Below are 15,345 nucleotides of genomic sequence, written 5' to 3'. Positions count from 1 at the left end.
TAAACCCTTGGATAGAATTTACCAGTGACAGAAAAGGTCTCATGTCATTTTCATAGCCTTTTTTAAAAATTCTCTTATCTGCTCTGTTAGTGATGTTATGCACAAGTTTTATTTTTGTGACCGTTCTTTTCAATTCTGCCCGTGTGTGATTAGAAGCAAAGGTCTTGTGAATATTTCCAGTACTTTAGAACTGTCGGTTACTACTCATTCAAAACAAGCAACAAAGTATTAGATATGATATGAACGAAAACGAAATCAAATCATTTTGTCCCAAAGGGAAATGTTCAGCTAGTTTCCTATAGTGTACAGTACGCTGTGCCCCATTGCCTAGTTTGTAATTTGCCGATCGGCTTCCGAAGTCGTATGATGCCTTCATGTCACATTGGTTCGGACAGTTCAACGTAGCAACACTAATAATTCTCTCGATTGACCATATTGAGACAATTTTGGTGTTTTGTTCTTCGTCTCTTTGCCTCTATGTCTACTTTCTCTAACCACATGTTGTTCCTCGTATGACATAAAACGATGCAAGTGATTTGGAGAAGTAATTTGAGTGTCCAGCCTTCGTCATTGATGAAAGGGACATGACACCGGTCCCCTTGTATGTAACAAAAGCGCCAACTTGGCTAAATTGCCCACAGAGCATTTAGAGTATTAAATACAAATACTTAGAAATTGTTACGTCGACATGTTTATCAGTTATTTTGTACATCTTGCACAGTCTGGACATTTTTCTTCTGTCTTCGAGTGGCATCCACTGTAGATTCCATTCGGGTGACACTAGCACCCATATCGCAAATGTTTGTACAGAATCTGTCAGCTTGGTTCTGAACCCTTTCCAATAATGTTCATCTTTGTCTTTTATTGTGTAACGTTACATGGGTGCCATACTGTTGAGGCATATTCTAGGTTTAGTCTTACCAGTGACGTGTATGCAAGTGATTCGACACTTGTTGGGCATGTCCACAAATTACGTTCGGTCACGTCTATTCACTCTTACTTGTTATTTTGTCAACATGGACGTCCCACTTAAACAAAAGTCAAAGTAAATCCCAGATATAGGTGGGTTTTTGTTGTTGCTAAAGTTTTTAGTTACATGTTGGATTCGTTTGTTTGGTACGTACATAACATACCATGTGTCGGGCTTGAACTGCGTGAGTAATTTGCTTTGCCATTTCTCGTGGGCGTGCAGTTATTACCTTCGCCGGGAATGTATGCATTCGCGGTAAGGTTATGTTATCGGTTACGCCAGCTGTATAGTGGGTCCGTATGTATGTCGAGATCATAAGTCGAGAGAACTTTGACGGATCTTGCTGATTTTTGGTAGGTAAGCGGCGGTTGTGAGAATGAAGGTCAAGTTCGAAAATGGTTAACCTGGCGTTTTCCTAAAGTGCTCCAGTGGACTTTTTTTGTTAGTGTGTTTGTATGTAGACAACATAACTCGACGTATTGATGATGGATCTGCATGATTTTTGGTGGGTACGTAGAAATTGTGAAAAAGAAGCTCAAGTTCAAAAATGGGTCACCTGGCATTTTCCTGCGGTACTGCAGTGGGCTGTTTATGTATGCGTATTTGTTTGTTGACAGGATAACTCGAGAAGCTGTTGATGGTTGTGCATGATATTTAGTGAATAGGTAGATTCATTAAAGGGGAAGGTCAAGTTCGATGATGGGCCTCCTAGCGGGTACTTTGGGTACTGCAGTGTAGCTTCAAAGTTTGAGGTCGAATTTTCTGCAAGTGCTACGGTCATGATTTTTGTGTGGTAGATAGTCCATGCCACATGAAGTAAGTTGTGCACGTTTGGGCCCTCTAGCGGCTTGTTTGGAGCTGCAGCGGGTGTTTTTAATTTATTTGTTTTGACCTTTGGACATGAATAACTAGACTTATGGTCAACGGATCGTCTTGATTTATGGTATGTAGATAGCTCGATTAATGATTTACACAATTGAATATTCATTATGCAAATCAGGAGCTAATTTGCATAATTAGCAAGGAAAGTTTATAAATCTGCTGCCTTTCAAAATAGGACTCTCAAACATGTGACATATATAGCTGAAAAAGAGAGAGGTATCGATAGATACCAATAATACTAATAGCTACCTATTTTGCATAATTAATGAGAAAATACTAATTGAAAATACCACAATAGTAAATGATTGGAATTTCATTCTTGTATCATTAGGAAGCTAAGTAAAGGTGAACAATATCAGACAAAAATCATGCATGACAAGGCCTCATTAACACAATTTATAAGGAAATGTCTACAATTCCCTTACAATTTGCTATTTTTAAGTCTATCTATTCAGGTTAAATTGCACTGACAGGTGACCTAGTTTACCGGCGCAGGCTCCCTGTGAGACGTCCCTGGAGGACACATGTGATACTTTACTTGCCTGGTGCAGGGCTCTGTTTTGGGGTCAGGGAGGTCACACGGGCAGCCTTACGATCTAACGTTCTCCCTGTTGGAAGGTATAGGTTTGATAAAAACTGATTGATATGTCGACTATGAAAATATGGGCATAATTGAAGCAAATACATTGCCAACAAATTGCCTTATTTTCTGTAGTAAAGATAAAAGTTATGATACCAATTAAGCAAAAATATTCTTACAGTGATTATTTTTATAACTCTTGGGAGAACTCGTGTAGGTATAGGTATGGGTTTGTTTTAAACTTTGAAAGAGAATACTGGTAACTCAAGAAGGTGATGACGAATCGTCATGATTTGTAGGAATGTACATAGTTTGAGTGATGATTTACATGATCGTATAAGAATCATGCAAATCAGGATCTGTGATGTGAAAAAGTATACAAACCCTTGCATTCCATTGTAGTCAAACACGTGACATGTATCTGAGAAAGAGAGGAATATCGATAGATATCAATTATGCAAACGAATACCTAATTTGCATAATTTATGACAAAATACTATAATTCCAGAGTGGTGAATGATGGGATTTCATTCTTGTGGCGTTTGGGAGATAATCAAATGTGGACGTTATCAGACATAAATCATGATGGCCTCATTTACATAATATATGAGGAAATGCTACAATGGCCCTCTTTTCTAAGATTTTACTTTAATGCTGTGTTTTGTGTAGAGAAAAGGATCACTTGAAATTCATGCAATCGAGGACCTTATTTACATACTGAGTGATAAGCATTCACTCGAAATGGCTAACATCAGTCGGCGAAGGTATGAGGTCGTGGAACTCTAGTTCTTCAGAAGATGTGAATCGTTGTGTGTAGACAACTGTATATACAACAGGCAGTCCTCGACAAATGAAATTTGCGCCAAGTGAGAGTGTAATGGTATGATCCATTGTAGAACCTCAGACGCTACTCTTATACTGGAGCCTGAGGCCTTCCCTTCTGCCACTACCGTATGCTCCCTGCTGACAGGAAAACCTTTACCAATTTACGACACACACACACAACTTCACGGAGCCAAAGGTCTGGCCAAAAATTTGGCGGCACTCTGGCCCCCATGTACGATGTTAGCTTTTAAGCATATTCAGACGGGGGTTTGGCGACTGATGGAATTTCTTTGAGGAAAAGATGGGCCAATCTGTCGGTGGGCTGGAGGGAAGGCAACTGATCAGCAAACACCCAGTTTTTCCTCAAGGAAATTACAAAAGAGGCCAAACACCCATGCATGGCCTTGAGGCTCATAAAGGGTGGCCTGCTGAGGTAGGTCATCCCACTATCCTATCCCACTTTTTCTGGAAAGCCTAGTTCGTACACCCTGCACGAAGTTATAAAATTGGTGTCTGAAGTCCCTTACGCCACTCTTACGTCACTCGTTTGAAATAGTCAATTTTCATCGTAGACAGTCGTTGTTCAGTGAGTTTGACAATAGGCTTCATCATGCTCCCAAGCTTTTGTTGGAATCGGTCCGAGACCCCGAAGCACACTTGTTTAACTTTTCCAGATGCCGGCTAGATCTAGAGTACACCCCTGTCCGCCTTCGCGCGCATTGCAGCTTGACGTCATCCTTTGTGCTACGTTCTCCTTGGCCCATCGCCTCATTTGGAACTTGCTGGGTAGCTTCTCGTAATTATCACGCATACATTATTTGTACACAAAGGTTAAAGGTGTTTGAGGAAAACTGGCACAACCACTTTGTACGTTCCAGACCAAGGTTTACATTCTTAAAAGCTGCAGAGACACCACAGTCAAGACGGCACAACCATGTTCTCGTTTTGGTCAAGAATGGCACTGTCCCTTCTAATAACTATACCTGTCTGTAAAGGCGAAACGGTAAGTTTATTTTGAAAGTTGTGCCTTGTGTGTGATGATATCTGTTGCTGAAGTGGGAGCTTTTCAACCAATTAATTCGAATCAAGTGGTTACTGACGTCACTCGGACTGGGCGGGATAGCGACGTTGGGAGCGGACGAAAGCTAACAAGGCCTAAATAGGCAGGCTCAAACATCTCAAACAGTTCAAATAGTTTTACAACCGCAACATTAAGGCATTGTGCCAGCAAACCTTTCACTGTACACTGATAAGGTCTGGTGTGGTCAGAAATGAAGCAATTGTTGGTTATGTCCCAGAGATGGAGCCGGAGGCAAGAAACAAATATATTGCGTACATTTTATACTCTTGATTTGAGATTTTGTATGATTTCCGCCTATGCTGTGTATATAATATGGGGTATTAAGACTTTGGTGGCATGGAAAATTCTCTGAACAAATTACCTTAAATAAAATGCCTGTATTGCAACCCTGAGAAATCCAATTACTTTAATCGTAAACAAATAAAGGGCTTTGCAGCAGGTAAGCTGAACTACGGGTGGTTTAAGCACGTGAATAAGACTAGGAGAGACAAAACTGTATTGACACTATCGATACAGGTGGCGACAAAACTTTGCATTTTAGGGCTGGGGTTGCGGAGGTATTCAGGGTGGATCTTTTCATTGATACATTGTGTGTTTTAAGAGTTTGTTCTCCTCAATGAGCACAGCACTTTACAAAATTGACGTCACACTGAGTCAACTGAATATCTTAGCTTGTTTCTGTCCGATGTCTACTCTTTCCAGCCAAGTCTGGAGCCTGGTAGAGGCTATACAGAGACTTCCTTCTCTATCCCTCTCAAGTTGTGTTCTTCCTTTTTTGGAGGGACCAGGATGGGAGAAAACAATTGCCACGGAAATCTGCGCATTCAGTTAGTTACTCCATTTCAATATCTGTTGTTGATTGCCATCTTCACATACAGGTGAAGACCAAAGTGTTGGTTCTGGGTGCCGGGATGGCGGGAATATCGGCCGCCCGCAGCCTCAACCAGAGCGGCCTGACCGATTTCGTCATACTCGAAGGCACCGGTCGTATCGGGGGCCGAGTTTGGTCGGTGCAGTTCGGCGGAAAGACCATCGACATCGGCGGGAGCTGGGTTCATGGCCTCTCCGACGACAATCCGGTATGGGTGATGGTCAAGAGTTATAACATGACCGGTATCGTCAGCAACTGGGACAGCATCAAGGTCAGGAACAGCTCTGGTCACGATGTGACCCCGCAGTGGCACACAGTCCTCGCGTCCCTTGACGAGCCCTCAGAGGCCGCCTACGACTTAGCCGTGGAGAGAAACGCCACTGGACAACCTGATATGCCGCTACGAGCCGCCCTGAAGTCATGCGGTTGGAACCCAACCTCGTCCATGGAGAAAGCTGTTGAGTACGCCAGCTATGACTGGGGTTATGGAGAAGAGCCAGATGTGACGTCTTTACTCAGAGGGGAGCTTGATCCGACACCAGAACTGTACGGCGAGTCAGAGTACTTAATCACAGACCAGCGAGGATATGTCTACATCATCAAGCAAATGGCAGAAAGCTTCCTAGCAGAAGATGACCAATGGCTCAAGCTCAACAAAACCATTACCACGATCCAATGGTCTGACGATGGTGTGACGGTCACCACCAAAGATGGTTCCAGGTACACCGCCGACTTTGCAATCGTGACCTTCAGCATGGGGGTTCTCCAAAGCAACTCCGTGGAGTTTGTCCCGGGTCTGCCCAATTGGAAGCGAGAAGTCATCTTTCGAGTCCGCATGTCTTTGTACACGACGATCTACATGAAGTTCCCATCTAAATTCTGGGACGACGATGAATACATCGTGTACGTGGGAGAGCGCAGGGGCTACTACACCATTTGGCAGAACATGGAGGCTGAAGGCTTGTTTCCTGCAGGGACCAACATTCTTCAAGGCAAGTCATAACATGGAATTAAGGCTTTCAGCTCGATTTGGTGAGATGAAATAACATGAATGATACCAATATTGACAGAATACGTTAATGGTGACTAAAGCCCTTAATTGTATATAAGCCATGCTTTCATGTGCCTACAATGTAATAATAATCGTGTATCTTTTCTCTTTTCCTTCCAGTGACATTGACGGCAGAGGAGGCACGACGCGTGGAGGCTCAGTCTGACCAGGCAACTCAGGCGGAAATCATGGCGGTTCTCCGCACCATGTACGGAGCCGGCATCCCCGATCCTACAGACATCCTGGTGCCGAGATGGGAGCAGGACCCGTTCTTCCGCGGCAGCTTCGCCAACTGGGGAGTCGGGATCGATGATGAGGGGCTCCGCAAGCTGCAGGCTCCAGTCGCCGGGCGTCTTTTCTTCGCGGGAGAGGCGACCGATCTTGCCTATGGCTTTATACACAGCGCCTTCTTCGAGGGAGCGAGAGTAGCTGGCGCCATCGCGACGTGTGTGAGAGGAGGCCCGTGTGAGGAGGGGTACCAGCCGCCCCGCCGGGGTTGTACCTGTCCCGCTGCAGACAACTTCGACAGCCAGGCCACGGTAGACAACGGGTCCTGCCTGTACCCCACCAGCGGCGCAGACCGGATCGTGCCGTTTTCAACATCATTCTACATTATGGTTGTTACAGCGTTTATTTGGAATGATATGAAGTGGTATTGAAGTGGCGGAAAATAGTTTACGCTTATGTTTGACGAATGGTCGATTTAGCGAGCGTCAACAACTTTCAGTTACCTTGAATGATGTATAAACCCTTGGACAGAATTTACCAGTGACAGAGAAGGTCTCTTGTCATTTTCATAATGTTATTGACACATTTTCTTAACTGCTCTGTTAGTGATTAAATGCACATATTTTTTGTGTGCCTTTTTTCAATTCTGTAACTGTGTTATTAGAAGCAAGGGTCTAGTGAATATTTCCAGTACATGTATACTTTAGAACTGTTGGTTACTGTTGATTTATAAAACAAGCAAATAAGTATTAGATATGATATAAAACAAAATGTATAAAAATCTTTTTGTCCAAAACTGCATAATCTAAGGCGTAGTATAATAAAATAATACATGAATATTAAGAGGCAAACGTGTTGTTAGTTTTGTACAGTACGCCGTGCCCTATTGCTTTTCTTAGACCTTCTCGTATGATGCCTTTACGTCACTTCAGTTCGAGCGATTCAACGAACACTCGTTCTCATTCAAATGTACACATTTTGTAACTTCCGTTACCGTTAGAGGTAAGACGTTATTGATATTAGGTAATGCCACACCTAAGGTGCCAAACTGACGTTTTTATGACGACTTAAAACTTTTTTGGCTTTTAAAAACGACAGTTTGGCACCTTATTTGTGGCATATCTTAATGTCAAGAAGTAGGATCAAGGAGGTTGATATTGGTAAAACAGGTACATGTATGTAGTAATTTGGGACCACTCTGTCTCTTTTCCTTACAAATGCATATATTTGCAAGTCATTCATGTCCTTAATATAACTCGCCGTTACATTCTAAGTCAACCACAAGATCACCTTGCCACATCAGCAATAGATGTCACAAGACAAAACTTTCAAAATACACTTACCGTTTCACCTTTACACGCAAACGGTTAACATAATGAGATCGAGAAAGGACACCGCTATTCTTGAAAATCAAATAAAGAGAACATGGTTGTGATGCCTTGACTGTCGTGTCTCTCCAGCTTTTAACAATGCAACCTGTTGATCAGAAATGGGTGAAACGGCTGTGTCAGTTTCAACCCTTCAAGGTGTACTGATACTTTATTACCTCCATGAGCTATCATACAGTGAGTATGTAGCTACTCTTCCTGGAGTACAACAAACATACATCTGACAGACTACGAGATCTAGAGGGCCTAACATCGAACCAATTACGTCAAAGGACACGGCTCTTTATGCACGTCGGCGCGAATAGTTGCTCTTCTAAATAATTATTTCCATTGCAAGCCGCACTCTAATGACATTCTTCTATCGCGTAGTTGAAAGACGTACTAAGTATAGTCTACAGGAAAGTGTACGTACGAGAATCAGTCTGTCCAAAACAACAAGACTTCATTTAAGGTTTTGTCGAAATGATTACCTACATTTTCTTCTTGCTTATTAAAAGATAACAAAATTATCACTAAAAACCGAGTGTTCCTCTTTTGTAGGCTAGAGATATTCACAGGGCTAGAGCTTGCAATCACACATGTAACAGAATTAAAAAGAAAACATGTACAAATTATTGCAATACTACAGTGCTGGTAAATTCTGCCCAAGGATTTATATTATTCATGGTAACTGACAATGCTATCGATACTCGCTGAATAGATCATGTCAGTGATTTTGAGTTGTTCTTGTTTTGAGTTATCCTGAGTGTTTGTATCATTTATTACTATGTTTGATGGTTACGGCTTTATCTCATTTATATCATCATTGTAGAGTCCATTCCAAGTCACCGCGAGGGTTGTTATTGTCATAATTTAGAACTATTTTCATGTTATTGTTATTATTTGTGTAAGAGATTTGATACTTTTGAAATATTTTGAATGTGATTTCAACTTTCTAAATATTTCTTAAGTTTTCTAAAACTTTAGAAATATTCATGATGTAGAATATGATATTTACAATGGTTTCTAAATAATGGTAACAGCATTCCACCATTATTTACAATTTCTTACCATTTCTTACCATTTTCTACCATTATTTGTAACATCTCTATGAATAGGTCAGAGGGCTTGGAAGAAAGTAATTCACACATCGTTGCGAAGTTTAGGTAAGAATGCTTTCCACAAAGGACCGAGCGGTGTCCTGCAGTGAAGTCTAAAGATGTACAAAGGCAGACAGAAGGGCCAGATTAGCATCCACTTTTATGGGGGCAATCACCATTCTACCATTGTTAACCATTTTCTACCATTTTTTGTTTATATTTATAAAAATTAAATAATAACATAGATGTTTAGAAATTATTACAAATAAAGAGGTTTTTGTGCATTTACTTTCAAAATATTTCTAAATTATCTAATTAAATTCAAATAAATTCATATTTTTGTATTTGATCTTTTAGAAAAATTTAGAACTATAGTCAGTCAGATATTCTTTTATTAGAAATTTTTCAAAATGATTACAAATATTATCATAAAACCCTCGCGGTGACTCGGAATGGACTATAAATGTATTATTCATTCAGTTTGTGTTAAATTATCCTTTTTGTAGCCTGATTTGTTATGATTTTGTAAGGGCTCCCTTGGAAATTAGTTATCCAGTTAACTGAAGGGACCACCCTAAAGATTTGAATAAATAAAATGTAAACGCTGCGACAACCATAATATAGAATGATGTTGAAAACGGCACGATCCGGTCTGCGCCGCTGGTGGGGTACAGGCAGGACCCGTTGTCTACCGTGGCCTGGCTGTCGAAGTTGTCTGCAGCGGGACAGGTACAACCCCGGCGGGGCGGCTGGTACCCCTCCTCACACGGGCCTCCTCTCACACACGTCGCGATGGAGCCACCTACTCTCGCTCCCTCGAAGAAGGCGCCCTGTAGGTAGCCATAGTGAAGTCCTGTCCCGTCTCCCGCGAAGAAAAGACGCCCGGCGACTGGAGCCTGCAGCTTGCGGAGCCCCTCATCATCGATCCCGACTCCCCAGTTGGCGTAACTTCCGCGGAAGAACGGGTCCTGCTCCCACCTCGGCACCAGGATGTCTGTAGGATCGGGGATGCCGGCTCCGTACATGTTGCGGAGGACCGCCATGGCTTCGGCCTGAGTTGCTTCGTCAGACTGGGCCTCCACACGTCGTGCTTCCTCATCCACCAATGTCACTTGAGGGAAATGAAAAAAAACAGATACTCGATGAACGACAACATTACTGTCTTCAAAGGACGTAAACAGCAAAGCAAAGCTTGCAAGCGCTTTGCATACCTTTATGGCTTCATTCACCATTAACGTATTTTGTCAAACATGCCTCCATATCAATATCCGTCAGTCAGCAACAGGTCTGTTCTTCCCTCTCAGTTCTCACCACATTAAGCTGTAGACAGTCTTATGTCCATGTTATGACTTACCTAGTATGATGTTGGTTCCTGCAGGAAACAAGCCTTCGGCCTCCATGTTGTGCCAAATAGTGTAGTAGCCCTTTTGCTCCCCAACGTACACGATGTATTCATCGTCGTCCCAGAATTTTGACGGGAACTTCAGATAGATCTTCGTGTACGATACCATGTGGACTCGAGAGATGGCCTCTCGCTTCCAGTCGGGCAGACCTGGGACAAACTCGACGGAGTTGCTTTGGAGAACCCCCATGCTGAAGGTCACGATCGCAAAGTCAGCGGTGTAACTAGAGCCATCTTTGGTGGTGACCGTCACGCCATCGTCAGACCATCGGATCGTGGTAATGGTTTTGTTGAGCTTGAGCCGTTGGTCGTTTTTTGTGAGGAAGCTTTCTGCCATTTGCTCGATGATGTAGACATATCCTCGTTGGTCTGTGATGTAGTATTCCGACTTGCCGAACATTTCTGTCGTCGGATCAAGCTCCCCTCTGAGTAACGACGTCACATCTGGCTCTTCTGCATTAGGCCAGTCATAGCTGGCGTACTCAACGGCTTTCTCCATGGACGAGGTTGGGTTCCAACCGCTCAACTTCAGGGCAGCTCGTAGCGGCATATCAGGTTGTCCAGTGGCGTTTCTCTCCACGGCTAAGTCGTAGGCTGCCTCTGATGGCTCGTCAAGGGACGCGAGGACTGTGTGCCACTGCGAGGTCACATCGTGACCAGAGCTGTTCCTGACCTTGATGTTGTCCAAGGTGCTGACGATGCCGGCCATGTTATAACTCTTGACCATCGCCCATATCGGATTGTCGTCGGAGATGCCATGAACCCAGTTCGGGCCAATGTCGATGGTCTTTCCGCCGAACTGCACCTTCCAGACTCTGCCCCCGATACGACCGGTGCCCTCGAGGATGGCGAAGTCAGTCAGGCCGCTCTGGTTGAGGCTGCGGGCGGCCGATATTCCCGCCATCCCGGCACCCAGAACCAACACTTTGGTCTTCACCTGCATGCAAAGATGGTAATCAACAGATATAGAAATGGAGAAACTGAATATGCACGTGCACATTTCCGTGTGAACTATTTTCTCCCATTCTGGTCTCCCCAAATAAGTAAAACACAATTGAGAGGAATACATAAGGAAGCCTTCGGAAGGAAAATAGCTTCAGCAAGAAGTTTGGAATCCAAGAGAGTATCCCTTTCCAGATTTGCAGATGCCTTGGGTATAATGTCCATAACAAGAAGAACGCTCAATAACTGAGCTACAGTTACTTCGGGTTAGGTAAGAAATGTTATGCTGGAGACAGGCAGACAAACTACTGGAACAACCTTAGTATAAAATCCTCCGTGAAGTAATTATGGTGTTTGCGGTGTGGCTAAGGTGTTTGATACCCCCATTAACTACCGACATGCCAAATTTAAGACAAATCCATCAAAAGGATCTTGATTTATAGGTGCGAAGACACAGACTATTAAACTGAATCAATGAAGTCACTCTTGTTCTCTAGACAACGTAACCACAGCCTACTGAAAATATGACATATTTTCTCCATCATACACTTACGATACACTTAACAACCGAACCAAAGCGATCAACAAGTCACTCAAGATTGTGATGATTTCTATTGGTATTAGAATCACATTACTTATATGTTATGAACCCACTTAGAAACCACTAAGACCATAATTAAGTATTGTAACCCCCCCCCCCCCTTTATGTAAGTGTAATTGCCCGAGAGAGAGCCTCATTCTGAGAAAGTGCCATGCTTCATTTCACTGAGTGTTGGAGTGTGTCATGTGAGCTCTGCAGACTCTGTTGTCTGGCTCCCTAGCCTTGTATCTCAGTCCGATGGCCTTAACGGTGCACACCCCAGTTCTTCCGCGACCGGGGTCCACAGAAGTGCGCGACAAAAAAGTGACGAAAGGGTTTCGAGGGGCTGGGTTTGAGTTTAGATTTCTCATAATGTGCTTCGAACTGATATTAGATACTAGCATGGTTCGTTTTTCTACAAAATAAAAGAAATCTTGGCAACGAAAGCACTTGGGTAATGAGGCTAGGTCTATTCTCTATCAGTTAACGCCCAAAATTAAAATTCTAACTGCTTCCCGTAGAAGTACGGAACTTAAAACGGCACTGTTCTCAATGGAAAAGACAGGCAAGTGAAAGTCTACGTTCTAGGCGGTTTGTAGCGTTTATTCTAGTCAGAAATAGAAGGAAAGCCTCCTCCATCACAAGAGCGTCTCACTGACATGCCTTTCTACTGCAATACCTGTTCATTAAGCATGAATTTATGGAAAAAATCGTCTTCAAGTGGAAGCTACCATTGTGACGCAGTTGCTATTATGCGCCTGGAATGGTACCGAGGCCCAGAAGGACAAAATCAGCCTTCCGACACGGTAACTTTCAACCACCTGTAACTCGAGAACGAAAAGTCGCAAACAACTCAAACTTCGCATGCTGATAGGTGATGACTCTTTTAAGCCATAGACAACATAAATCATAATTTGCATATATTAAACGGACCCGTCCTGCAAAAAATACTGACCATAACAGCCAACAAATTGCATTTTTCCCGGGAAACTGTGTAGCCCGGACCCAACCTGATCGAAAAAAATTCGGATTTCGCTAGTTTTAATATGGTTATATAATGTCATATAATGTGCTGATTTGCCCCCCTCCCACGCCCCCCCCCCCTTAGAACACGGCCAAACAGCCTTCAAAGTGTGTTTCCTGAACATTGATGACGTAACATTTACCAAAACATTGTTTTTTGCATTGCTCTATTACAGGGGCACTGGGATATTGCATATGTTTGTTTAATAGTCGCTTCTGCATCAAGTAGCAGACGCTTTTCAATGAAAAAAGCCTTTGATGACGTCATTCTCGTACTTTCCTGCCCAATCCAGTGTCAAGTTCGCTGTCGCGCTAGTTTACAACATTCAGGCAAATAAGTCGCACAAATCAGAAGATACATCCCTAGGCTTGTTTATCGCACCGAGACCGGCACCAATTTGTACAGCCTTTTCTCAGCAGATGCCCGTTTATACGTTCATAGCTGTTAGAAGTGAGGCTCAGGCCGCCATCCTAACCAAAGATACATCATTTAAGTTCGTTTTTCTACAAAATAAAAGAAATCTTGGCAACGAAAGCACTTGGGTAATGAGGCTAGGTCTATTCTCTATCAGTTAACGCCCAAAATTAAAATTCTAACTGCTTCCCGTAGAAGTACGGAACTTAAAACAGCACTGTTCTCAATGGAAAAGACAGGCAAGTGAAAGTCATTATGACGTCATGAAGTCAACTACGTTCTAGGCGGTTTGTAGCGTTTATTCTAGTCAGAAATAGAAGGAAAGCCTCCTCCATCACAAGAGCGTCTCACTGACATGCCTTTCTACTGCAATACCTGTTCATTAAGCATGAATTTATGGAAAAAATCGTCTTCAAGTGGAAGCTACCATTGTGACGCAGTTGCTATTATGCGCCTGGAATGGTACCGAGGCCCAGAAGGACAAAATCAGCCTTCCGACACGGTAACTTTCAACCACCTGTAACTCGAGAACGAAAAGTCGCAAACAACTCAAACTTCGCATGCTGATAGGTGATGACTCTTTTAAGCCATAGACAACATAAATCATAATTTGCATATATTAACGGTGCACACCCCAGTTCTTCCGCGACCGGGGTCCACAGAAGTGCGCGACAAAAAAGTGACGAAAGGGTTTCGAGGGGCTGGGTTTGAGTTTAGATTTCTCATAATGTGCTTCGAACTGATATTAGATACTAGCATGGCTGAAAAGCGTATGAATTGGTGTGTTTTGGGTGAAAATTGCGTTTCGATCTGAGCCTTACTTCCGGATATCCATCCGCGTTGATGGTGAAATGTCCCTTGGCCCGAGATTGACCTTTGTTGCGTTCTGTGGGTCATGCTGACATGCCTCGCGCCGTGGATGATTAAAGAAATCTAAGTACTAGAATTTTCTTTATAATTGGCTCGACTGTACGCTAGGTTTTTCTCTTTCTGACAACATCAGTCGTTTCTACCCAGAAAATTTTTTCTACGAGTTTTATCTTACGCAAAAGTGCCAAAATTTGACCATCGTTTTTGACGTGAAAATTATGTTTTTGTCTCCTGATTTACCAAAATTAGAGAGGTTGAAGAAACAGAACTCAGCTTGTCCTATAGCGGAAGGGATAGGCTTTCATCCCATACACAGTTGATTTACTTAGGAACACTTCCCTGGAAGAGACAGTACCTAGACTCGAGGGTGCGCAACCTCCAATTGAAACCCCAAATAAACTGGGGTGTGCTCCCTTAAGGGCCCTGTCACACTTGTGCGTAGATTCAAGTGCGCATGAGTTCCGCAGTAACAATTTTCTGGTTTAAGTAAATTTTGCGGGAGGAAACTGTTTTCTACATTGACCCATCGTTGTGCAGTCTGGTTATCAAACCAAAGAAATTACTTCTTTGGCTGCAAACTTAACCTAAACCAAAAACATGTAATTACGCAACTCACGGGGGTGGGCTTGTATATAACGTTACGCACAAGTGTGACAGGGGCTTAACATCGGTCCACAACATTTTACATCTCGCGAATTCTACTTGATGACATTTCGAGTTAAATCCCAATGCAGCAATCGGATGTGTGATATAGCTGCAAACGTACGGACAATTTGATTCTCAATACACAGCTAGCGGACCAACGTGTACAATTTTTTTAAAGGAAATGGCGTAAAACATCACCCAATATCTACTTCCGGGGGAAAACCCTTATCAGCGCACACCCACTGAAGGTTATGGGATTAATGACCTGTTCCACAAGCCCGTCATGATCAGGAAATACACTTACCGTTTCGCCTTGACAGGCGGGCAACATTGTGAGAAGGTACGCTGCTATTTATGACCGTAAATGGAACTTGTTCGTGCTGCGTCGTCTGTTTTCTCTCCAACTTTTGAAGAATGCCACCTGTTTGTCTGAAGCGGGTAAAGCGGTTGTGCAAGTTTGCCAGCGCCCCATTTGTGTACGGCTAATGTATGCATAGAGCTGGAGGCCATAGC

The 15,345-nt window shown here is 43.1% G+C and overlaps 2 protein-coding genes across 2 annotated transcripts; one reads left to right on the top strand and one right to left on the bottom strand.

The window, feature by feature from the left end:
- The first annotated feature begins 4,101 nt into the window (after nucleotides 1–4,101).
- On the top strand, nucleotides 4,102–7,931 carry LOC136434683 (uncharacterized). The gene is made up of 3 exons (XM_066427666.1): nucleotides 4,102–4,260; nucleotides 5,217–6,201; nucleotides 6,381–7,931. Exons 1-3 carry the CDS (start codon nucleotides 4,192–4,194, stop codon nucleotides 6,917–6,919), a joined length of 1,593 nt encoding a protein of 530 aa, XP_066283763.1. The 5' UTR covers nucleotides 4,102–4,191; the 3' UTR covers nucleotides 6,920–7,931.
- Nucleotides 7,932–7,995: 64 nt separating this feature from the next.
- On the bottom strand, nucleotides 7,996–15,287 carry LOC136434684 (uncharacterized). The gene is made up of 3 exons (XM_066427668.1): nucleotides 15,137–15,287; nucleotides 10,310–11,294; nucleotides 7,996–10,066 (listed from the first exon to the last, which is right to left on the bottom strand). Exons 1-3 carry the CDS (start codon nucleotides 15,161–15,163, stop codon nucleotides 9,504–9,506), a joined length of 1,575 nt encoding a protein of 524 aa, XP_066283765.1. The 5' UTR covers nucleotides 15,164–15,287; the 3' UTR covers nucleotides 7,996–9,503.
- Nucleotides 15,288–15,345: the final 58 nt, after the last annotated feature.

This window comes from Branchiostoma lanceolatum, chromosome 5 (assembly GCF_035083965.1).
Source record: "Branchiostoma lanceolatum isolate klBraLanc5 chromosome 5, klBraLanc5.hap2, whole genome shotgun sequence".
Classification (NCBI taxonomy): Eukaryota; Metazoa; Chordata; class Leptocardii; order Amphioxiformes; family Branchiostomatidae; genus Branchiostoma; species Branchiostoma lanceolatum.
Note: the sequence above shows the minus strand (reverse complement) of the source record. Positions and strands in the feature narration are given on the sequence as shown.